At 37.8% G+C, this 26,389-nt stretch overlaps 1 protein-coding gene across 3 annotated transcripts in view; it reads right to left on the reverse strand.

Moving 5' to 3' along the window:
* F5 (coagulation factor V) overlaps positions 1 to 26,389 on the reverse strand; it is a 70,784-nt gene that overhangs the window by 23,684 nt on the left and 20,711 nt on the right. For all 3 annotated transcript variants that reach the window (XM_032389352.1, XM_032389351.1, XM_032389354.1), the window contains 10 exons: positions 24,408 to 24,620; positions 22,381 to 22,524; positions 19,200 to 19,421; positions 17,621 to 17,786; positions 8,710 to 8,887; positions 6,876 to 6,975; positions 6,290 to 6,501; positions 5,048 to 5,198; positions 2,961 to 3,173; positions 1 to 1,785 (listed from right to left, as the gene is read on the reverse strand). The exon at positions 1 to 1,785 is cut by the window's left edge and continues 1,057 nt beyond it. In XM_032389352.1, coding sequence (XP_032245243.1) covers positions 1 to 1,785; positions 2,961 to 3,173; positions 5,048 to 5,198; positions 6,290 to 6,501; positions 6,876 to 6,975; positions 8,710 to 8,887; positions 17,621 to 17,786; positions 19,200 to 19,421; positions 22,381 to 22,524; positions 24,408 to 24,620 — 3,384 coding nt within the window. The remainder of the gene's footprint in view (positions 1,786 to 2,960; positions 3,174 to 5,047; positions 5,199 to 6,289; positions 6,502 to 6,875; positions 6,976 to 8,709; positions 8,888 to 17,620; positions 17,787 to 19,199; positions 19,422 to 22,380; positions 22,525 to 24,407; positions 24,621 to 26,389) is intronic.

The raw sequence follows: 26,389 nt of genomic DNA on the forward strand, positions 1-26,389 counted from the left end.
CTGGAGAAAAGGTTGTCTGGATGAGGTCTGGAGAAAAGGTTGTCTGGCCGAGGTCTGGGGAAAGTTTTGTCTGGTCAAGGTCTGGAGTAAAGGTTGTCTGGTCAAGGTCTGGAGAAAAGGTTGTCTGGTCAAGATCTGGAGAAAATGTTATCTGGTCGAGGTCTGGAGGAAATGTTGTCTGGCTGAGGTCTGGAGAAAGGGTTGTATGGTCGAGATCAGGGGAAAGGTTTGGTTGACTGAGATCTGCAGAAATGGTTGCCTGCCAGGCTTCAGGTTCCAAGGAAGGGAACATTTGACCAATGTCAGTAGGGAATGGCTTGTTTCTTAGGTCATAGTCAAGTATCTGGCCAAGCTCTGGAGGAGATGTGTGGCTAGAGTCTGTAGTGGAGTGCATTTGACCAGAGTCTTGAATAGGGAATGTTTGATAATATTCTTCTGGGGGTATTGTCTGATAAAGATCTAAAGGGGAGCTTGTCTGACTGGTGTCATTTGAGGGATTGTGATTATGGTAAGGAAGTGAGTCTAACAAGCTAAGATTCACAGAGGGGAATGTCTGATTGAGGTCTGTGGGAAAAGATGTTTCATTGGATTTACGGGGTAACAATGAATGATCAAGTCTCCTATCTGAAAATGTGGTATTGGCCTTTCCTCTTAGAGGGTGGAAGCCCCTTGGAGATAGAGGAATATGGTGTGCAAGCCTCTCTTTTGTCTTTCTTCGTGTTTTAATGAAAAAATGGATTTTCTTCAATCCACTGTTTCCTCCATCCTGTTTTACTCGTAGAGATTTATTTCTAATTCCAGAAAATTTTGGGTGGCCACTCTTCTTTCTGTGCTTGTTTGTGAGAGGGATGTTTTCTCCCCAAGTCCTTGAGGCATTCTGGGGGCTGTCCAGCAGCTTATCAACAGCCATGTCTTCATCAGCCTCTGGGACTATTTCATAACTACCTTTCTCAGACACCAAATGCCATTTCCCATTCAAAATCTTGGATGGATTCTTTTGTTTTAAGAGTAACAGATCATTGGGAAGGTCTTCCCAGGGTCCCATTCTGGAAGGAGAAGAGTTGCCTTGGCTTAAATGTCTCCCAGTTTTATGTGCTGAAAATCCCACTTGGGAGAACCTATGCTTTGCTGTGTGCTCTCTTCCTTTCTTGGATTCCTTATGCTTAGTATGTTCTTGACTCCTGAATCCTTCTGCATCAAGTGGAAGTAGACTTATCCCTGTGATATCTGACTGTGGAGGATCCTCCATAGAGTCTTCAGAATAAGGGCTGGAATGCTCTGCTTTTGAACGGTTGAGAGCTGAGTTCTTGTCTAAGCCAATGTGTTCCAGAGGGGGACCAGCTATGGTGGCTGCTGGGTGAGGAAGAGTTTTTTGAGGCTTTGCAAAGTTATAGACAATAAGCCTGCTAATGTTACTTAGGGAAGAGGAATTTGAATTAACAGCTGTATTGGTACTAGGAGGAATGAATTCAGAATTGTTCTCCAGAGCTAGGGCAGTAAGATTAAACTCATCTTCCTTCTGATTCAGTGATGAATTTCTGAATGACCTAATTCCTAACCATGAAGCCAGGTTGTTCTGGTAATCATAGTCAGCATCAACCTCTTCACCCCTGTTTTCTGAAGAATCACGCATTTTCCGTGTAGTCATGACTGTAGATGCTGGAGGTTCATATATAATCTCATATGAGTCTTCATAATCATCCCGGATACACTTAACATCCCTGAATCTCAGCCTTAGGTTTTTGTTTCTTGAATTGGAATTCATTGTAGTTAACATCCAAGTACCTACAGAAGAGAGACAGAGAAAACAGAGAGCTCTAAGCCCAGAAAAAGATATAAAAACCCTAGGATCCATTGTGGCAGATAATATTCAACGAACTTCAGCCAGGGATAACAAGTGTGGTCTGTGGGTCACTGCTGATCTGGGAACTGTTAATTATCTCCTATAGTGACATATGGAGAGAAATTGGGTGTAAGGTGTTATAAAACTGCTTAGCAATCTGACATTGCTGTGCATCCAAGCATGTGATCAGTGCACTTATCTCATATAACAGAATATAGACTGAAAGTATTGATCAATGGAGATTAGGAGAAAAGTCTTAGCACAGATAGTTTAAGAGTCACTGTTTTAGAATATATTTGAAAAGGGATGAATTAAGAATCAAGTGGGCTTTGAATATCATAAACATCTTGTTGGCTGCACATCTTGTTTGAAAACTGAAGTGAGGGGGAGGATGATGTAAGAAACATCTAGATATTTCTAAGCAGTAAATGATTCAGATGGGCCCAGGGCAATTTTGAATCTCTTTGAAATGGTATTATTTTCTGGCATACAGATTTCCTGGGGAGTCTCCAATCGTTACCACTTGTTGAGTGTCTGCTGAGTGCTAGGCACTTGGTATATAAGACAATTAATGGTCAAAGCAACCCTGTAAAGTGTGATTGTGTTTTTGAGATGAATACAAGGAAGCTCAGTGCGGTTGAATAACATGTCCAAGGTTACACAGATACTGAGTGCCAGAGCACATCGGAGGAACTCCAAAGCCCATGTGCTTTCCATGCTTTCCACTGCATCTCTGAGGCCAGACTCCGAGGTACTGTATCTGATGATCACTAACTAACCCACAGTGTCATGGCTAGCTTTAAAAACTGAAAAGGCTGTTTTGATAAAAGAAATGTTCTTTTGTGGCTGAATGTTCATGCTTCCTCCTCAAAGTCATACCTTATCTTTTTGCTGTTGTGTCTTTCCTTCTCATTTAGCCCAGAGAAGGAAAAATGGAACCCACATTAAAGGACTAGACCCATTTAAGTAATTAATTCCCCAAACAGAAATCACGAGAAGTATTGAAAGGAAAGCCTGTAAGGGATCAGAAAGATGAACTCAGGAACTGTGATAGTTTGGGAAGCTGCAGCAGACCTTTATAGATCAGAGGTTCCTCTCCAAGTGTCCAGGCTCTTACCAACATTATCCATTGTGACGGTCACAGATTCCCCACGCATGGGGAAGAGGGTCAAGGTGTCCTCGTGTCTCTTTCCATAGATGAATGAGTGCCCAGTGAAGTGAAGGGTCAAAATGTCATCCTGGGTCCCTACACTGCAGAAGTGCCACTGGACAGTGTCGTCAAAGCAGAATCCGAGTGTGGGTATACTCTCAGGCACATACCCATTGATCGCTAAAAGAGTAAAATCTGTTAACATGCAAGCCTCTGCCGACAAAGGGGCGTGTGGCTAATTATACCTAAGATTAACGTCCCAATATTAATTTGGTTGTGTCAAAGCAGTGATTATGATAAGCTTCACCAGGTCTACCTAGTGACTAGATCAAACTCAGACTTCCCAAATGAGAACTTACTTTCCTAAGTTAGCCAATGGAGAAAAATCAGGAGAAAGAGAAAGCCTTTCATTCTCGTTGACTTATTCATTCGTCAAGTGTGTATCAAATGCTTTGTTTTCCACATTCTGCTTTTAAAATAGTCTAAACCTCAACTTACAATATTATCTAGAATAATTCTACCTGGAAGAAAAGCATAATATAAGAAATTCATCTTGACACATTAGCTGGTGAATAAGAAGTAATGTCCCTAAAAGGCATGCATATTTAGCATATTTGGCAATTTTTATTGCTCCCTCTTATCATTGAGATAGTCTATAGTTTTTGTTCAAGTATCGAGTTCACACATTTTCACTATCTTTCAAAGGGACACAGCTTTCGGCAGTATATTTATTTACTTAGGTTCTAGGCATGGTAATAAAATCACAGGTTTGATTTCTATGAGGACAGGGCCCACCTCTACCTGCGTTCCCACTCTAGCCCTGATACCAGTATGACGCCTGGCACTAGTGAACACTTAAATGACAATATGTTTTTAGTTTGTATTTCATTCAGGAGGCTCTTCTAAATGGTCTATAGCTGTACTGTCTAATACAGTGGCCACTAAATACAGTGGCTATTGAGCACTTGAAATGTGGATAATCTGGATTGAGATGTGCTGTTAAGTGCAAAAGACACACCAGATTTCAGAGACCTAGTATGAAATAAAGAAAGCAAATCTCATCAATTTTTATATTGGTTATGTGTTGAAATGATAATATTTGGGATATATTTCTCTTTAATTTTTCATATGGCTACTAGAAAATTTTAAATGATATATGTGGCTCATACATAATTTCTCACTAGCCCAAACCTATGACAGATTCACTGCCAAAAATGAAATTATGCAAAGAAAGCTGAGTAACTCCCGGTTTGGAATTATTTTCAGGGCACCTGCCAATTCTGAGAATTCCAATAATTCATCTGAAACTATGTGAATAGACCATGGAGAAGTCATCCTCATGTCTATGATTACCTATCAGAGAAGGTGATCATAATGGCTCTTGACTCTGAGGAATAGTGGTGGGGACCCTGACCACCATGGCAAAGTTTGCTTCTAACTGGCTTATTGAAATTTCTCTTAGACTTCTCATAGCAGTGGCTTTAGGTGCTGAAATTGAAAACCACAGCAAATGCCTGAACTTTGGCTTAGGGAATTCCTTCTATTCTGAACAAGATTCTCACTGCTCACTTCAAACCTCTTCATGGATTGGCTTTTTATGATTCTTGGCTCCCCATCTGCCTTTTGCCTTTGTTTGATTTGACCTTCCAGCTTTGGATTACTTACCTTGTTTCTGCCCTGGCTATAAAGACTGTTCACCTTGCACCCAATCTAAAATCCCCATATACCACTGACCAAGGCCTGTAGCCCCTTTCCTCACCACTCCCACCCCTCAGCCTGTTCCTCCAGAGTGGAGGTGCCCAAAGCATGTGCATATATGTACATGCACATTTGGAGCACGAGACCAAGAAGACTTCTTAAGGAGAACAAGCTTTTGGCCTCTTGCTGTAAAAAGATTGCTATAGCATCCCCCAGTAACTTCATCACCAAATCCCTGGATTGCAAGTGAGGATAAGAGGTGAGTGGATTCTAATCCATGTCTCTGCCTTTATGCACAGTCATACTTTAAGCACGGGAGTGAAAAACTGATGGACAAAAACAGTGGTTTGACTTACTGCTCATGATGTTTGATTCATAAAACTTGGGGTCATCACGTTTCACCTTCTCAGGATTTTCACAGAACTTGTTGATATTGTCCTCAATGTACCAGCTCTTGTTCTCATCAAACACAGCAAACACAGCCTGCTGCTCGATGTCTGCTGCCCTCTGGAGGGTAAAAGTGCGGTGTTCAGTGATTAATGTTCCAGTTGATTACCCACAACACTGAGTTCTTCTCAGAAACCAAAGAGGCACAGTCTAGGGGCCACTGCAGCCACAAATTCAGGCATTTATGAGAGCCCATTTTGTACAAAGCCCTTGTTAGAGCCAAAGGTAATATGCAAGGACAAACAAAGCAGATGGGAAAATTCAGAGACTAAAACATCCTAATAGAAAAATTCCATCTCCTCATGGCAGCTGTAATTGTGTTTTATTTCTGTAAGTAGACACCTTTCAACCTGAATGATTGAGTAGACATGCTCCAAATAGTTGCAAAGGATAAAACAGAAGGTTGCAATAGGAAAGCTTTCTACTTCTCCCTTCCTGTTTCCTTTCATAGCTCAATAAATCAAGGTCTTCCAAATGTCCATTTCTGATTTTTCTAGGCATATATTTATTTTGTATGCCTTAGGATGAACTTCTTTGATTATAGCTTAGCCTGATTGGGAATTTTAAGTTAATAATATGAGACTATTATTCTCCAATGAAGATCTGTCTCTTTGTTCACTTTTTTTCTCTATAATTTAGTCTCACTAGAGATGGACCATTGTCTGGGTCCAACTTCACCAGATTCTATGTCTCCAAACTATTATCTCTCTTATCTCTCCCAGTGCAGGTCTCTTAAAAATAACAAGGACTGGTAGAGAGTTTTATACTTTTACAAGCTGGTATCTTGCTGAGCCCCCAAAAAACCTGTAAAAATTTTTTAGGAGGGTATTACCCATTTGATAAAAGGAAGAAATTAAGAGAGGCTAGGTGGCTTGCTGATGACACAGCAGAAGACCTGGAACTTCAAACTAAAAGAAAATATGGTGTCACACTATAGAACGGCCTTCCAGAGTAAGAATCTAGATGAAAATAGACAAGAAAAAAAAAAAAACCCCACAAAGGAATAAATGTCACATTTGCTCTAAAGAAGATAACATAATATTTTCTGTTCTCTAGAAGGAGAGGCCCCATTATTTAGCAAGGAGACCTAATCTGTTCCAGCCTGAAGCAGTTCCTGGAATTTCTAAAAGTTTAGTTTGTGGACAGAATACCTGTATGCCTCGCTTATCCAGGGATCTGCTCTTACAAATTAGAAGTAGCCCGATCAACCCAGAGGCAATGTCCCTTGTGACATCCACATTACTGTAGTATGGTCTTGTTAAGCACTGTGCATCATTTTCTGTGGGTTCATCAGACTCTAGGATGTTCCACTTATAAGTATAGGTTTCCCCTGGTTGAACTGCTCTGATCATGGTGTAATTGTCTGGAAGAAAATAGAGTCAAAATTGTTTCATTTTCAAAATTATTACATTAAACAAACAGTGAGTTCTCATTAGAACCAATTAATATTAGGAAAGGAATATTTTTCTATCAAGCTCCACTTAACCTTGGATTACATGTCGCCATTAGAGATTGCTCCACTAGAGGCCGCTATGGCACCAACAAAGAACACCATATTTGGTAAGCACTAGGGTAAACAAAATCCCTAAGTGAGAAGGGTTTGGTTCCGACTTTTAGGATACCCTACTTGTATACTACCTGACTGCACAAGTTATATTACTGAGCAAAGAGGACACTAGGAAAATATGGCAGCCTCTCAGAGGTGAATAGTTTCGTTCAGCAGACTCTGATTCAAACCTGAAGTGTAGGAAGAGTTGACATCATCTTCATAAGGGGAGAAGGTCACTCCATGAGGGTAAATGCTGTAGACGCGGCTGGCCATATTTTTGAACACGATCTACAAAGTTAACTCAAATTCATTATTTCAGGACTTAAGTTCAATTGTGAGAATTAATATAGGATGTTAGTTTTGCAAATTCACTTGTTGGAGGGTGCGTGTGTGCGTGCACGCAATCTAGTTCTGTTTCTCTGAGCAGCAACCTCTCCCCGTCACCTGGCAGATACTTTTGAGACAGTTTCACTCACATGGTAAGGTGGAAAATGGAAAGAGAAGTCTGCCCTTAGAAGTGACATTTTCCTCACAATATATCACTCTTTCCAAACTGATCCCCGTTCCCCTTCCCCTCTCCTCTCAGCTTGGACCACATCTGCCTTCAGATCTGTTCCTTCTCCTCTTTAGACCATGATCCCCTTCCCCAGCCTGGCAGATCTCCTAGGACACTGTCCTTGGTGTCATCTTCTGAGGGGCACACAAATAGCCAGATCCTGAATTTCCAGTGAGGTATATTTACACTTGCTAAAAAGCACCTAAAAGGGATGGGGGAAATCAGAAATGAGGGAAGGAAAAGAACAGAGAAAGGCTGCTTTCTACCCTTTTGTTATTTTTAAATGAACAGAATTGTCCTTGTGTGCAGTTATGTTAGTTCACCCCCACAAAGGGGTGAAGGGAGGAGCATTATTTACACGGGAGTCCTAGTTAGGCTTCTTAATCTTCAAAAGAAAACCTTAATCTTATCTTCTGTTGGTTGATTGCCAAAGCATTTGGATCATCCTTAATCTGTAGATTACCCACATTCTAGAATCGTGCCGAAGTTTGCAACATTTACTTCTCTGCTGCCCACTTCCTATTAGAAGCTCGATGACGTGACATCTATTTAAGGAAAGCTGTCTGAAGAACACTCAGTGTTCTTGAATCATATCTAAATTTACCTCCCTCAGAGACCAGTCATGGGAGAACTACATACCTAGAGCACAATGATGACTTGTTTATAGTCAATTGTATTTACTGTTATGTTCTCAGCTATAATGACAAACATTATTTTACAAAGCTATGTGACTTATTCATTCATTCATTCATTCATTCATTCATTCAAGATTTATTTATTTGTTTGAGAGAGAAAGTGCACGCATGGTGCGGGAGGGGCAGAGGGAGAGAGAGAATCTCAAGCAGAGATTCTCCACGCTGAGCGTGGAGCCTGATGCGGGCTCCATCTCAGGACCCTGAAATCATGACCTGAGCCAAAATCAAGAGTTGGACACTTAACTGACTGAGACACCCAGGCACCCCAGCAACTTATTTATTATATCAATTGTAGGGATTCTATCAAGGATTCCATCCACTGTATTATACAGCATCCTCTTTTTAAGGATCCATGGGATAAATTGGCCATAAGTGTCAAGGGAAATTACGTTTTCTTTATGACTACTGTGAATCTTGCCCTGACATATTTTACTCGGATGCTAGAAAGCTTTGGACAAAATTTGTAGGCAACCTTATAGGAGCATAAGGCATGTGTTTCATTATACTTATCCATGGCTTTATTTTCTTTGTCCCCATATTATCCTTCACTTCAATTACATTGGCTCTTTGTTTTATTCCTTTATAATTTGATAAATTGTCTCAGATAAGGTAGGCTATAAATCAGAGCAAATACTACATAAAAACTAAAGTTGCATTTGAATTAAAAACTACATGGACATATTTTTCTTTTTAATACAAACAAATAACCAGTACTTATAAACTGTCTTTCCTATTTAATTTCTCCCATGGTACTATATTTCTGTTACTTACTTTGAGTGTGTCTCTGACCTGGGCTCTGATAATAGGGCCCAAGATCCCATCTTCTTTGATATTCGTATTCTCCAAACGTTTGGTGAAAGACTCATCTTGGTACTGTGTGTAGACAACCTTCTTATAATGTTTTCCAATTTGGTTTGAGAAATTATCCAAATGCAGAGATCTGTATTTTCTTAAAGTGAAATGAATTTTTTTAAAAAATTAAACCGTTTGCTCAAGTAAAGACCCTGTAGGATGAGGAAATCTTTGTGCTTAGAAGTTCTGCTCTTGGATTAGCTAAAATGCTAGTTTTCTAAAAAAAAAAAAAAAAAAATTCTTAATGTGGTTTGCAAAGTCCCAATATCTCCTCTCTAGTTGGAAAACTGGAAACCTTTGTCTCTCCCATCACTGATAAAGTTGTAGACATGGTTAGAAACAGCTACTTAGAACTTCCTGTCACTCTGGTCACTAGAATAGATCTTAGATATCTCTGGGAAAATATCTGTCCAAAAGAAAGGAGAGGACATACTGTGAATTTTTTCTCAAGTCTTCGTTATCACTTAATTTATGGTAACTTTATTGACTTCCCAGATGTTTCTCAATCTCTAAAAGTTATATTCCCACACTAGGAATCTTTGACTATCTTTATTAGTCATAGTTTTGTGCTGTTGGGCTCACCCTCCTACCATCCACCCAATCCTAGTACCAACTAAAAAGCAACCACCTCCACCCATCTTCTGTAGCTACCTCGATACAAGAGTTGGGGCAGCAACAAGAACCACTTTTCCTCTTGGTCCTCTTTATTGCCTTAGTTTGCAAAAACAGAAGTTCCATGACAGAATTTACTCATTTTCTGCATTTATTTTGCACAATAAAAAGCACACACTATTGCCAGAATCCTGGAATCTTATCTCAGTTCCATCAATTATTATTATATAATCTTGAGCAAGTTCCTTTTTAGCTCTTTTTCTCAAATTTTTTTGAATAGCAAATACATTCAAATGATTTTGATTACAATAGAGAGCTCTCACTCACACTTTTTTTCCCATCAACCCCACCTCCCTGACCTTCCCTGCATTTTCTAAATATTTTCTACATATTCACTTGCATTAATTTTATATGTATAATTCCAGAGCATCTCTATGCATAAGGCATAAGTATGCAAATATGACTGCAAATATAATATTCTTATACTCTTATTCTTTTAACAAAAGGCACCTTGACTTTTTTTTTTGCATTTTCCCAGCTTTACTGAGGTGATTTTGACAAATAAAAATTGTATATATTTGAGAAGTACAACATGATGATTTATATATGTATATATGTGATTACCACAATTAAGCTAATTAACACTTCCGTCACCTCACCTAGTTACTATTTTCTTTTTTGTGGTGAGAACACTTAAGATCTACTGTCTTAACAAATTTCAAGTATAAAATATTAACTATAGTCACCATACTGCTTAATTAGGTCCACATATAAGTGAGATCATGCAGTATTTGTCGTTTTGTGTCTGGAATGAGTCTTAGCATGATGTTTTGCAGGTTCATCCACATTGTTTTAAATGGCAGGCTTTCCTTCTTTCCTTCTTTTTTAAGGCTGAGTAATATTCCAGTGTGTGTGTGTGTGTGTGTGTGTGATATTCTTTATCCATTCATCCATCAACAGACACTCAGGTTGTTTCCATATCTTAGCTATTGTGAATAATGCTTCAATGGACATGGGAATGCAGATATCTCTTTAAGATATTGATTTCATTTCCTTTGGATATTTATTCAGAAGTGGAATTGCTGGATCATATGGTACTCCTATTTTTAATTTTTGAAGGAGCCTTCTTACTATTTTCCATAATGGCTGTACCAATTTATATTCTCGCCAACAGTGTACAGAGTTCCATTTTCTTCATACCCTCACCAACCTCTGTTACCTCTTTTTTGTAATAGCCATCCTCACAGGTATGAGGTCATAATCTCATTGTGGATATGATTTGTATTTCCCTAATGACTAGTGATGTTAAACACCTTTTCCTATATCTATTTGCCATTTATGTATCTTCTTTGGAAAAATGTCAATTTAGGTCCTTTGCTCATTTTTAAAAAATTTATTTTATTATTTTTTAAAGATTTTATTTTTAAGTAATCTCTACACCCAACATGGGGTTTGAACTCACAACACCAAGATCAAGAGTCCCATGCTCCACTGACTGAGCCAGTCAGGCCCACCTTTCCCCATTTTTAAATCAGGTGGTTTTTTAAAAAATTTTTTGCCATTGAGTTTTTTTGATATATTTTAGGTTTCAACACCTTATTAGAGATATGGTTTGCAAATATTTTCTCTCATTTCATAGATTGCTTTTTTGTTTTATTGTTTCTTTTGCTGTACAGAAACGTTTTAGTTTGGTGTAGGCCCACTTGTTTATTTTTGTTTTTGTTGCCTGTGCTTTTTGTGTTATACCCCAAAAAATCATTGGGAAGACCCATGTCAAAGAGTTTTCTTCCTACCTTTTCTCCTAGAAGTTTTATGGTTTCAGGTCTTATGTTTAAATATTTAATCTATTTTGAGTTAATTTTTGTGTATAGAGCTAAGGGTCCAATTTCATTCTTTTGCATGTGGATATCCAGTTTTTCCAACATTAATTATTGAAGAGACTATATTTTCCCGATTGTGTATTTCTAGTGCTCTTGTCAAAGATTAGTTGACTATATATGTCTGTGTTTACTTCTGGGCTCTCTATTTGGCTTCATTGGTCTAAGTGTCTGTTTTTATGCCATTATTATACTGTTTGATTGCTATAGCTTTGTAATATAACTTGAAATTAAAAGTGTGATGCCTTCAGCTTTGCTCTTCTTGTTCGAGATTGTTTTGGTTATTTCGAATCTTTTGTGGTTCCATATGAATTTTAGAATTGTTTTTTCTATTTTCATGAAAAATGCCATTGGAATTTTGATAGAGATTATATTGAATCTGTAGATTGCTTTGATTAATATGAACAGTTTAACAAAATTAATTCTTCCAATCCATTAACATAGAACATCTTTCTATTTGGTTGTCTCTTCTTCAATTTCTTTCATCAGTATCTTATAGTTTTTGGTGTATAGATCTTTCACCTCTTTGGTTAAATTTATTCCTTAAGCATTTTATTATTTTTATTTCTTTGAAATGGGATTGTTTTCTTCATTTCTGTTTTGGATAGATTGTTTTTAGTTTAATAAGTGCAGCTAGGGGCACCTGGGTGGCTCAGTCAGTTAAGCATCTGACTTCAGCTTGGGTCATGATCTCAGAGTCCTGGGATCGAGCTCCCTGCTCAGCGGGGAGTCTGCTTCCCCCCTCCCTCTGCCCCGCCCCCTGCTCATGCTCTCTCTCTCTCTCTCACTTGCTCTAATAAATACAATATTTAAAAAAAATAAGTGCAGCTAATTTTTATATGTTGATTTCATACCCTGCAACTTACTGCATTCTTTTATTAGTTTTAATAGATTTTTGGTGGAGTGTTAAGGATTTTCTATATGTAAAATCATATCACCTGCCAAGAGAGATAATTTTACTTTTTCCTTACCAATTTGGATATCTTTTATTTCTTTTTCTTGCCCAATTGCTCTGGTTAGGATTTCTAGCACTATCTTGATTAAAAATGGTAGGCACTCTTGTCTTGTTCCTGATCTTAGAGAAACAGCTTTCTTTGAGTATGTGTTAGCTCTGGGTTTGTCGTATATGGCTTTTATTATGTTGAGGTACATTTCTTCTATACCTAACTTGTTGAGAGTTTTTATCATGAAAAGATGTTGAATTTTGTCAGTTGCTTCTTCTGCATCAACTGGCTTGTTATTATGACTTTTATCCTTCATTTTGTTGATGTGGTAGATCACATTTATTGATTTGTGCATGGTGAAAAATCCATGCATCCCAAGGATAATCTCACTTGATCATGGTGTATGATCATTTTAATGTGCTGTGTATTTGGTTTGCTAATATTCTGGTGAGGCTTTTTGCATCTGTGTTCAACAAGGATATTGAGCCATCATTTTCTTTTCTTGTATTGTCCTTATCTGGCTTTGGCATGAGGATAATGCTGGCCTTGTAAAATAAGTTTGGAAGTGTTCTCTCCTCTTCAATATTTTGGAAGAATTTGAAGATTAGTGTTCGTTCTTCTTTAAACGTTTGGTATAATTCATCTGTGAAGCCATGTGATTTTGGGTTTTTCTTTGTTCAGAGATTTTTGATTCCTGATTCAATCTTCTTACTTGTTACTAGTCTGTTCGGATGTTCTATTTCTTTATGATTCAGTCTTGGTAGGGTGTATATTTCTAGGAAATTGTCCATTTATTCTAGACTATACAATCTGTTGGCATATCATCATTTATAGTAGTCTCTCAGGATCCTTTGCATTTCTGTGATATCAATTGTAGTGTCTCCTCTTTCAGTTATAATTTTAACTATTTGAGTCCTCTTCCCTTGGTTAGTTTAGCTAAAGGTTTGTCAGTTTGGTTTATCTTTTCAGAAAACCAGCTCTTGGTTATGTTGATCTTTTCTATTGTTTTTCCAGTGTCTACCTCATTTATCTTTCCTCTAATCTTCATTTCATTCCCTCTGCTAACTTTGGGTTTAATTTGCTCATTCCCCCCCCCCCCCAGCTCCCTGAGGTATAAAGTTAGGTTGTTTATTTTAGAACTTTCTTTGTTTTCTAATGTAGGCATTTACTTCTATAAACTCTCATAACTGTTTTTGTTGTATTCCAAAGTTTTTGTATGTTGTGTTTCCATTTTCACTTGTCTCATGATATTTTTTTGATTTCCCATTAGATTTCTTTTTGACCATTCTAGAAAGTGTGTTTAATTTCCAAATATTTGTGAATTTTCCAATTTTTGTTCTGTTATTGATTTTTAGTTTCATACCACTGTGGTCAGAAAAGACACTTGATATTATTTTGTTAAGACTTATTTTGTGGCCTAACATATGATGTATCTTAGAGAATATTTCATGTGCACTTGAGAAGAATATGTATTCTGCTGCTGTTGGATGGATTGTTCTTTACATGTCTATCAGGTCCACTTGGTCTATAGTGTTATTCAATTTCAGTTTCCTTACTGATTTTATGTCTGGATGATTTATCTATTGTTTACAGTGAGGTATTTAAATCCCCCACTATTATTGTATTGTTGTCTATTTCTCCATTCAGTTCTGTTAATTTCTACTTCATATATTTAGGTGGTTCAATGTTAGGGGCATATATATTTATAATTGTTATAGCCTCTTGATAAATTAACCCCTTTATCATATAGTGACCTTGTCTCTTATGACAGTTTGACTCAAAGTCTATTTTGTCTTATATAAGTATAGCCACTCCTGTTCTTTGGTTACCATTTGCATGGAAAATCTTTTTATCCCTTTACTTTTAACCAATGTGTGTCCTTAAAACTAAAGTAAGTCTCTTGTAGACAGTACATTGTTAGATCTTAGTTTTTTTATCCATCTGGCTACTCTGTTATCTTTTGATTGGAGAATTGATTCATTTACATTTAGAATAAGCATTGATAGGTAAGGACTTACTATTGCTATTTTATTGTTTTCTGACTTTTTTGTAGTTCTTTTGTTCCTTTCTTCCTCTGTTGCTATTTTCCTTGTGATTTGTTGATTTTTTGTATTTGCAGGTTTTAATTCCTTTATCTTTTATGTATCTACTAGAGGTAGAAGTTTTTGCTTGTGGTTACCATGGGGCTTACATAAAACATCTTATAGTTCTAACAGTTTATTTTAAGGTGATGACAGCTTAAATTCAATTGCATAAAAATTTCTACACTATTACTACTCCCTCCCAATTTGTGATGTCACACTTTACATCTTTTTATATTGTATATCCATTAACAAAGTATTTTAGCCTGGTGATTTTAATACTTTTGTCTGTAGACTTTTATTTTAAAGTTTTTTTTTTTTAATTTTAACTAGAGTTAAAAGTCATTATGTACCACCATTACAGTATTAAAATATTCTGAATTTGACTATATATTTACCTGTACCAGAAACTTTTATACTTTCATATTTTCATGTTGTTACTTAGTGTCCTTTCATTTCAACTTGAAGAACTCTCTTTAGCATTTCTTGTAAGGCATGCCTAGTGATGTTGAACTCCCTCAGCTTTTCTTTGTCTTGGAATGTCTCTTCACTTCTGAAGAAATCTCTTCACTTCTGAAGAAAAGTTTTGCTGAGTATAGTATACTATTCTTTGTTGGCAGAGGGTTTTTTTTTTTTTCTTTGCAGCATCTTGAGTATATCATCCCACACTCTCCTAGCCTACAAGGTTTCTTCTAAGAAATCTGTGGATAGTCTTATGGGGGTCCCCTTTTATATGACAAGTTGCTTATCTCTTGCTACTTTCAGGATTCTCTCTTTGTCTTTGACTTTTGACAATTTGATTATCATGTATCTCAGGATAATCTTTGGGTAGATCTTGCTTGGAGTACTTTGAGCTTCATGAATCTGTATATCTATAACCTCCCAAGATTCAGGAAGATTTTAGTCATTATCTTTATATAAGCGTTCTGCCCGTTCATTTCTTCTCCTTTTGGGACTCTCATAATGTATATATTAATTCTTTTGGTGGTGAATATAGGTATTGTAAGCTTTCTTCACTCATTTCCATTCTTTTTTTTTTTCCTTTTTTGTCTCTGTAACTGAATAATTTCAAATTACCTATCTTTGAGTTTGCAGAATCTTTCTTCTGCATGATCAAGTCTGCTATTGAAGTTCTCTATTGAATTTTTTAGTTCTGTCATTATATCCTTCAGTTCCAGGTTCTCTGTTTGGTTATTTTTTGTGGTTTTTATTTATTTCTTACACTTATTTTATTCATGCGTTGTTTTCCTGATTTCATTTCATTGCCTATCTGTCCTCTTGCACTTCACTGAGCTTCCTTAAGATGATTATTTTGAATTTTTTGTCAGACAATTTGTAGATCTCTATTTCTTTCACATAGGTTATTTGAGCTTTATTAGTTTCCTTTGGTGGTGTCATATTTGCCTGATTTTTTGTGATTCATGCAGCCTTGTGTTCATGTACATTTGAAGGAGCAAACACCCTCTTCCAGTCTTTACTGAGTGATTTTGTCAGGTAAAGACCTTCTCCTGTCAAGTCTCTGGGCTGCTGGGATTGCCTCTGTGATGAGTGAAGTTGGAACAAGTTCATGTGGCTGCTTTTGAGCCTGCAGCAGTATCTGTGGTTGGTGGGCCTTTTGCCAGGGGCTCAGGTGGGCATGGATCCTGTCTGGTCTCTGGGAAGATGCAACTGCCTCTAGGACCTTGGTCAGTAGAGCTAATGCTGGGTTAGTGGCTTATTTCAAGATCTAAAGTTGAGTCTCTAAATGGCAGGGCTGTTATTAGGTTTTTTGATGGGTATAGCTCCCATCTGGTCCTTGAGAAGGTTCCCACCAGGTCACTGGGTAGTCCCTGGGTGGGCAAGACTACAATTGGGAGAGTCGAAGCTGGGTTACAGTGATGCTTCAAGATCTTCGGAGGAACTGAGGTCTGCAGACCAGCCTCCTGGGGCATGGATGGGCGTGACTCTCTGAAAGTCCCTGAGCTAGCAGGACTATTCCAAGGCTGGAGCTGGTTACAGGGCCACTTTAAGATCCATAGTCAGACCAAGGTCTGTAGGCCACCCTCCAGAGTCATGGACAGGTGTGACTTCTTCTGGGTCCTTTGGCAAATAATGCTGGTGTCAAGACCAAGGCCAAGTGGGGCTGTAGCTCAGTCCATAATGGGACAAGGCTGTAGCCAAGTTTGTAGGTGGGAGCACTGTCAGTGAATCTACCACCTGAGCATGATGTGCCTTCTCAAAATATCCCTCCTTGGTCTTGGTTTCCATTGCAAGATCTTGGAATTTCTCAAATTCCTACCTGGATCCCAAAGCTCTCACAGAAGTACTTTTGTTTGTGGATAGCTGTCAAATTACTATTGCTGTGGAGGGATATGAGCAGGGGACCTCCTATTCTGCCATTTTTTCCTCCCTTGACTTCTTAATCTAACAACATATCTTGGAGAACTCTTTATACTAGTACATAGAGAGTGTTTACATCCTCTTTTGAAAACAGATGTATAGTATTCCATCATATGGATGTGCCATAATTTATTAAACTAATATCCTATTGATGGACATTTTGGGTTGTTTCCAAACCTTTGCTACTACTCACAGTGCAGCAGTGGATATCCAGTACATAACATCATTTCATATGTGAACAAGTATATCTATATAGTAAATTACCGGAGTAAGATTGCTGGGTCAGAGGATATATGCATTTATAATTGTGAGCAAATACATTTATAATTGTGATGCATATTGTCAAATCATGCTCTTGAATGGCTGTATCAAATTACTCTTCCACCAATAATGTATGATAGTGCTTGTTTTCTACAGCCTTGCCGACAGATCATGTCATCTGGACTTGTGAGTCTGCGAGGTGGAAAATAGTATCTCAGTGGAGTTTAATTTGCACTTCTCTTATTGTGAGTGAGCTTGAGTATTTTTCAAGTGTTATTTGAATTTCCAAAATTCTTACTCTCTCTGACATCTTTTCTAATCTACAAAATAATTAAAAGCTGTTTCTAACGTGGAGAGTTAAAGTAAAACTCATAGGAAATGTTTCACACAGTGCTTAGCAATAACAAGCATCCAACAAGTGGTAGCTGGTATTACTAGTAATATTATTGCTGCTACTACTATTACTACTACTACTACTACTACTACTACTACTACTATTACTACTCTTATGCTGCTGAGTTCCCATGGTGAGTTTAGAGTAATTCCAGATTGATTTGGACAACAAGACCTGAACGCAATACATGTATACCCTTGAGAGCTGTCAACTCATGGCATTTCACCCCATGCATCTAAGACCCTTGAGCCTTCACATAGTGGTAAGCACCCCAAAACTCACTTGTCCATATTCGCTGGTATTATTGGTGCATAGTCCCAAATGACTTCCTCTGCAGCAATGAAGTATTCCCACCTCTTCATGTGCCGCCTCTGATCACGAGTTAGTTTCTTAGGATTCCTGGTTTTCTTTGCACAGTTTTTAATGTCTATGTAAGCCTGCATCCCAGCTGAATTAGAACACAAAGGCAATGAAAGAATTTGAGAGAAGAAATTACAGCTGATCAAAATGCCTATCTTTTAAATAAATTTGTGGAAGGTTTAAATAATAACAGTAAAAGTACTGCTCAGGAAACTTCTGAACATTTTGGTTTGCAGCTCTTCTAGTGTTATAGAGAAAGGGCAAGAATTAAAAGCAAAGGAAAGAGAGGATGGGTTAGGGAAAAAAACATGAAAAGATTTCCTTTGTTTCTTTCAGAGGAAAAAAAATGTAATTTCCAGATCCTTAAAATCTTATGACTTAAGTCTTGTTGATTTCTCATTTTTCCTGTTATCTGTCCCTTTATTTGTAAAATGGAGATAATAATAGTACATACTGTATAAAATTGTTGTTAAAAATTAAATAAGTTAATATACATAGTGCTTAATGTCAATGTTAGTTTTGTTGTTGTTTTATTATTATTGGGGACTCTATCTTCCAAGGGTATTGTGACAATTTCATGATTTCAAATATAATTTTGGTTGCTCAGTGTGAACAGGAAACAAAATGGTCTCATCAAAATGTCTCTTTCTTATGTGTCTGGCTTTTATATACATTGTTTTGGTAAGAAAATAATTTCCTATAGTGATATCATTTACTTCCATTTTGGTCTCTATTTACACAGACGCTCTTCCCAACAGTTTTATTTTATTTTTATTTATTTTTTTTTATTTATTTATTTATTTATTTATTTATTTATTTATTTATTTTTAGCATATAATGTATTATTTGTTTCAGGGGTATTCCCAACAGTTTTACAGCAACAATGTATAATAGAACAATTAGTTATTTTGTTTATATGATACCACATAACAATCTGGGCTGACTTTTTTTTCCTACCAAAACTTACGATATTCTTTAAAGTTCACTCCTTAGCTAGTTAAATACTATGCTTTTTCTATTCAACATCATCCACTGGGTTCCTCTTTGTGCCAGGTTTTGTGTTCATCTTGTTATAAAAGATAATATTTTCATGTTAAATCTTTTGTGCTTTCTATAACTTAGTGCTTCCATAAATTTGCAGATGTTTGATTTGTTCTAGCACTTAGGTTTTTTCTTTGGCTGAATACTAAGAAGCCCAAAGAAGAATATCTCTATGTATGCATTTACTTCCTTCCCTTTTTCTTCTTTTGAGGAAGTAGACCTTTTTCCAGCTTTTGCTTCATTTAAAAAAAAAAAAAAGCTTTGTCAATTTCTCCACTTCCTCTATCCCAACTAATGTGTTATAAGTCTAAGGGCAGAAAAACGAAATTCTGTTCTCAGGACAAAGGCATGTATGTCTGGAGCATGTGTGGCTTGAAAGGGCAAAGGAGAATGAGGGAATTAGTGCTTGGGAAGAAAAGATCCTGTATTCACAAGCAAAACTATTGGAAGAATTTCTTACCTTGAAAATGTTTTGGGATGAGAGAAGATATGATCCACTTTCCCTGTGGGCTCATAGTCATGTTTGCAGTAGTGGATGTAGCACTGACTAGGGTGATAGCTGAGATCTTATGATGATTCTGCTCCAAGACCTGGCCATTGAAATGAATGGAGAACAATTCTGGCCCAGAGCTCATTCCGATCAGATGCCAGCTAATGTGGTCATGGGCACAAACTGTGATATCTGAGAGAGAGAGATGGGAAGTGAAACAGGCAGTCAGCCTCTGTAATAAAAAATTCACTCACCAGATATGTACTGAGCACCTGCTATGCATCAAGCATTGTTTCTGGGTGTAGAGACACTCCAACTGTGGTTCCTGCCCGAGCAAAGCAGATGTCTGAGTGATGGGCAAACAAGCAGTCACAACTCATTGCAATGAGTGGTGCTCTAGAGGTAAGAATAGAGCCCAAAGATGAGGAAAGTTAGTTCAGAAACACAAGGATTGCTAAGGGGTTAGGCCAAGGAGGGAACCAAGTAGGTCATCAACCATCCTGGTCTACCAGGGACTGAGGAGTTTCTCAGGAGGCAGGACTTTCAGTGTTAAAACTGGGAAAGCCATATGAAATCTAGAATCAATTTGGGCCCAGCTGGAAGGAATCACCAGAGCCTCCAATAAGGCTGAGTTCAGGGGTCTAATCCTCTCAGCTGGATAGATGTCAAAGCTCTGCCTAAGGGAAAGATGTGAAGATGCTTTAAGAATTTTTGATTGCTTCTTTAACCCCTTGTTGATTGTTTAAATGACGAGGCAATGAATTACTCTGTGGGATATAGGCTCTCCTTAAATGCAATGGACAAGTGTTCATTATGCTAGGCCACTAGGAGCATTTCATGGATGAAGTAATGAAAACAGAATAAAAGCTGAGTTTTCCTCCTTTGTGCTCACAGTAACTAGGAAAATGCTAATTTGCTCTGCAGGAGATTCAAACCCTGGCTTCCATCCTTGGATTGGGTTTTAAATTTCAGATCCATAATCACTAGATACTACAATTATAGGGCTGAGAATCAGTCCCTTACCCACAGAGAGGCTGAGGGGCTTATATTTTTTAGGAGACCCTTGTAACCTGGCAGGGATTCCTAGATCATCGGTGAGAACAAGAAGCTAGAACCTGCGAACAAGAACCTAGAAGGTAGGAGGTTTTGATGAAAGTATTTATCTACCCCAAAGAAATGCTTATGCTGAATTAAGCATTTAATATATCTGTATTAGCATTTATCATATTTATTTAATTTACCCTGCTCCATAAGACAATTGTACAGCATTAACTTTTCTGTTTCTATTAACGACAGCCCCCTATCCTGCCTCTCTTAAGCCCCAACTACTCTTTTTTGACTTTAAATTCATAGGCTCTATGCACTGACCAAGTTATTAATTTTTTGCATATGAATTGCCTTTGTTTGCCTTCTATAAATATACAGGAATGATTCACCTGCTAGAACACAGATACAATGTCTCTTTAACCACTCCCCTCTAAGGATTAGAGCAGCGGCAAGGCTATTTTATATGTAAAAAAATTCCTAAACACCCTCTGCACCAGGATAAATGGTTAATCCATTTTTGTAAATAGGCACATTGAGAAAATAAACTTCCAAGGACCACACTAAGCTGGAGATATGAGCAAGGCTTGAACTCAGATCTCCTAAGACAGAGGTCAACTGACTAAGTTTTGGAACTCTGAATCAAAACCAGAGTCATCTGAGTACATCTGTAATAACCCAGGTGGGAAGATAGAGCCAAATGAAATAGAATACAATTTAAAAACAACGTCCAGATCTCAACTTTTGACAAGTTTTGTTTTTAGTAAGTAAAGCCACTTGTGATTTTTAGATACAGAGAATGACTTCTGAGAAGCTTAGTGTTCTGATATATGGAATTATTTAATAAAATAATGTTTTCATTTTTCCATTCTTTTTCCTCAGGATCTTTGGTTCTAAGTCATTTCTATCAGAGAGATGGAAGAAGTCTGGATGGGAGTCAGATTTATTGTTTTTCTTTCTCTTAATTGTTGCTATGATTTTGCTTTTCCACAATAGTCTCCATGCAAATAGAAAGAGAGAACATCCTACATGCCACTGGATATTACTAATCCATCACCTTTTGAAATGCTCATAGTGTTTTTGTATGTGGGGTATTTCTCCTAATCTATTCATCTTCACTGTAAGTGTCTTCCTTGAATTCTTTCTGTTGATCCTTCCTGCTAGGGATTAACCTTGAATTTGTATTTCGTAGGGCTTCCTCTGTGGAAGAAGGCATGGACCATGCAGCAGGGACCACAGAACTCACTGAAGGAGAGTGAGCTAGTATTTTGGAGATCTTCCTGGAGGCACAGGGCAAGGTGAAACCTGCTTGGATCCCTACATCCAATATATTAAGCTGCACGCTCTTTCTCTATAGAAGACTGATGAATCACTGACCCCTACCTCTGAAATCAATAATACATAATATGTTAATTGAATTCAAATAAAAATTTAAAAAAAGAAAGAAAAAAATTCTCCATATATGCGTCTTTTCTCAAAAAAATATTTTGACAAGTGAACAGCCACGAATTTGGCAAATGATAACAATACACTCTTCTGAAGAATGTTCTAGAAATGCTTTCTTGGATCTCTTCTCAAGGCTTCTCATGAATCAAGAGTCCAAGTATGGCAGCATTTGTGCACAAGTACCATCTATGTATTCAACCCTTGAAATACCTAAGTCACCCCCCTGGGGGGCGGTTTTAACCCTTTATGACACTGTTAGTTCAAAGTCTAGAGCTGCATGTCCAAGATGGTTGTCACTTATTGAACATGGAATGAGTTGTGCTATGAGGGTAAAAGGTATGCTGAATTTCAGAGATTTACTATAAAGAGAAAGAATGTAAACTATCTCACTAATAATTGCTTATATTGATCCCATGTTAAAATGATAACATTTTGGATATATCGGTTTAAATAAAATAGTATTAACATTAAAAAAAACAACCAAAAAACAGATGATGGAATCTTGACAACCACTGAGGTGGATTACATTATCTTTTTGATTAGGAGCTGAAAAATAGTGAGTATGAATTTGGTCAACTTCCATATGGCTTTGAGGAAAGCAATGGGACCAAAGGCACTGGTGATTCTGCTGTGGTTGGATAGCATGCAGCCCATGCGTCACCTGGCATTGTCCCATTCACATAGCCATTGACTGTGTACATTAAAGATGATGACTGGCTCCCGCTCTTGCTTTCATCAAACACAGCAAACATCAGCACATGTTGTTTGTCAAACATCTTCTGCATCCCATCCTTAGTAAGGGTGCCTATGAAAGAAAAGACATACTTTTTAATAGCATCCCAGACAGAACACTCTCACTAGGTATTCCTAGATAGCAAAAAAAAAAAAAAAAAAAAAAAAAATTAAGGCAAGCAGTCAATCATAATGATAACGTTAAGAAGTTCTTATTTTAAAAAATAGCATCTTGGGGCCCCTGGGTGACTCAGTCAGTTGGGCAGCTGACTCTTGACTTCGGCTCAGGTCCTGATCTCGGGTCCTACAATTGAGCCCCGCATCGGGTCCACACTCAGCATGGAGTCTGCTTGAGATTCTCTCTCTCCCTCTGCCCCTCCCCCAACTTGCACACTCTCATTCTCTGAAATAAATAAATAAATCTTTATTTATTTATTTATTTATAAATCTTTATTTATTTATTTATTTTAAAGATTTTATTTATTTATTTGACAGACACAGAGAGAGAACACAGGCAGGGGGCGTGGGAGAGGGAGAAGCAGGCTACCCGCTGAGCAGGGAGTCTGATGTGGGACTCGATTCCAGGACCCTGGGATCATGCCCTGAGCCGGAGGCAGATGCTTAACTGACTGAGCCACCCAGGTGCCCCCAATAAATAAATCTTTAAAAAATAACATCTTTGGGGTGCCTGGGTGGATCAGTCGTTAAGCGTCTGCCTTCCGCTCAGGGCATGATCCTAGGCTCCTGGGATCAAGCTCCCTGTCCGGCTCCCTGCTCCGTGGGAAGCCTGCTTCTCCCTCTCTCACTCGCCCTGCTTGTGTTCCCTCTCTTGCTGTGTCTCTCTCTGTCAAATAAATAATTAAAATCTTAAAAAAAAATAGCATCTTTATCCAGTAATAATGACTGGGGGCTTATTAAAATCCTGGTGCCACAGTAAGTATTTTCTCTGACACCTCATAGCCTTGAGGAATGGGGATTTAAAGGTAAACTTGATCAGGCACAAAGAAAAAACATCTGGTGACTGTCAAGGCTTTAGTGCAAGTACTTATTTCCTCTAGTGTCAACAGGCCAATAAAGAGGTACTTTAGCTCAGTTGGCAAAGTACACTCCAAGTTTCATACAGCCATCTTGCTTGTACATGTAATGAGGCATTTGAGAATTTGTTGAGGTCAAGATTAATCCATTCTCACAGCTGAGAAAGGCAGCTGACAGTAAATGAAAGTAAAATGAAATAAGAGCTTTTTATAAATTTGAATTTTTTTCAGTGCCATCACAGTATCTTTTATATCAGGCAATGAAAATGTGTATTTGTGTAGTGAATAAGTGAGTTATGAATGTATGTGTGTATGTATAGACAGAGGGTGAATCTATCATATTATTTCCCACAGTGTAGTTTATTGTGGTTGTTTATTGTTTTAATGAAAGATGGGTTGAATTATTTGGGGGTAAAATGAAAATTCATGCCTGCTCCTAAGCCCAGCCAACGGCATTTTTTTATAAAGTCAATTGAATGTTTAAAATCTGCCACCCAAAGTGTCCAGCTTGTTTATAAGAAAGGAAGCTGGAGTTTTGAATGTTTGTATACCATATTACCAACCTAAACCTCAATTATGTTAGTCAAAGTTCTTTCCAAGTACTCTCAGCAATGTATAGGCTGCTGTATACTTTCAAAAAGACTTGGCCTTGAGGTAAATGTTATACATCATATGGGCCTGGTATCAGAACATACTCTCAGACAGGGATTTACTTGGGAGAGTCTCCCAGGACTGAGACAAAGGAAGGATTCAAAGAAACAGGAAGATTCTAACCCTCCAATACCAGTGTCAAGCAAGGATCTGGTTTCTGTGCTTCTCCCTTTGTTTGATTTACAAAAAGGTTCCAAGATTCTCCCAAGCCTCATTCCATTATAGTACATCTTACCATTTCAATCTTAGTTGTTGCTTTTTTTTTTTTTACCTTTCTTACAAATAAGCAGAGGTCCAATTAGCCCAGAGTTGAAGTCCTGTATCAAATTTTCATAGGAGTAATAGATGTGTGTAAGGCATGGAGGGTCATTGTGTGTGGGCCCGCTGTCCTCACTGATCTTCCACTCATAGGTATATTCCTGGCCTGGAGCTATGGCATCATCCATCTTCTCTACAGGGAATGTATGGTCAGAGTAAGAAGCACCTGGAGAAGAAGAGTCATGAAAACATCTGGACAGTCACTGAGGACAATTTTTCATCATCCTCAAATCTGGGGGAACATAAGATCTCTATAGAGCTATATATGCTTTTCTATAGTGAACCTTCATTATCTGGAAAGATTCCCATATACCCACTTCTGTGTCTATGCAATTATAAGGGCTTTGGTCTATGGTGACCTGAATTGAATAAGAGAGCTACTAGTATATTCGTTAAGGTTTAGAAAGTTAATTTTCCAGGCTACCTAAAGGATTGTTATTTAAATATAATCAGAGAGCTGAATCACCTTTGATCAGTAAATCATCTCAGGATATGAGATGGGTTTTGTTTCTATTTTCTCTATAGTGCTTGACAAGATATCTTCCATTTAACTGCCTGTTAGCATGGGATGTGAGTACACTGAGAGCTGTTTCTATGTTGTTTTGTTTTTCTTCTGTATTTCACATCTTCTTCCCCACCTCTGCCACCCTGAGCCCTATTTTATTGCTTTATCATACCTCCACCTTCTGAACATCCCAACTGTCCCAAGAGCCTTGGAGTCCAGCTCCTCTATGCCGTCTAGTTGCTGTTGTGATTATGAAATGTGTCTACCATCTGAAGTTTAGATGTCTTACTCCTGCCTTTGTGTATCCGAAGACCCACCATTAACACCTCCATATATACTCTGGGCCTGACTGGTGGGAGAGGAGGATGTACAAGTTGGTCTTTCTTATTGAAGAGAGGGAACTGAGATGCTGTTGATTAAAAGAAGTGGAGTCTTGGGTGGAATTTCAACAATAAAAAGAAGATGTGGTTAGAGAAGGAGCAAGTGAAGTCAGGAAGGGGAAGTCAGTGTTATGGACAGCCAAATGTGTGAGCCATGCCTCATTTAAGTAGGTGAGTTTCACTATCATCAGCTGGTGCAGGAATTTCTCTTGGGATGCATTTACCTTTGTTTGGTACAACAGCTTGATAAATTTGACATCGAAAGGGAGACCATCAGAGTGGAGACACGGGCAGACAATCAGGATCCGAAAAAAGGGATCAAATGTTTTACACGATGGGGTGAAGGGCTCGTGCAAACTATTCTTACTGAAGTGATTGTGCTTTTTGAAAACAAATGATTAATTTCTTTCCGCCCATTCTCTTTTCCTGTTCCTTTTCTTCTCTTTATTCCTCCCTTCCTCCTTTCCTTCCTCTCTCTTTTTCTGCCTCCTTCCCGCTCTTCCTTTCATCATCTTTACTGAAATTGCATACAATAAAATCCACCAATTTTAAGTATAATGTTTGCTGAATTTTGACAGATGTGTACAGTTGTATAGCTACCATCACAATGAAGGTACAGAACAGTTTTATCACTCTGAGAAGTTGCCTTGTGCCATTTCCAGTCAGTATATTCCCCTACCTGCTGGGCCCAGCAGCTACTGATGTGCTTTCTGTCACTATATTCTTCTTGCCTCTAAGGTCATATAAGTGGAATAATACATTATATACCCTCTTGTGTTTGTTAGTGTTAGTTAGTATGGTATATCTTTTTCCATCGTTTACTTTTTCTTGTCTTTGTCTTTAAGGTGGATTTCTCAAATTCAGCTTATAGTAAGGTATTTCTTCTTATCCAGTCTTAGAATCTGTCTCTTAGTTGTAGTGTTCTTCCCATTTGCTTATAATATAATTATTGATATGGTTGAGTTTAAATCTACCATCTTGCTCTTATTTTCTATTTATCCATCTGGTCTTTATTCCTTTTTCTTTTTCTTGCTTTCTTTTAGATTAATT

This window comes from Phoca vitulina, unplaced genomic scaffold, assembly GCF_004348235.1.
Source record: "Phoca vitulina isolate PV1807 unplaced genomic scaffold, GSC_HSeal_1.0 scaffold54, whole genome shotgun sequence".
In the NCBI taxonomy this organism is placed as follows: Eukaryota; Metazoa; Chordata; class Mammalia; order Carnivora; family Phocidae; genus Phoca; species Phoca vitulina.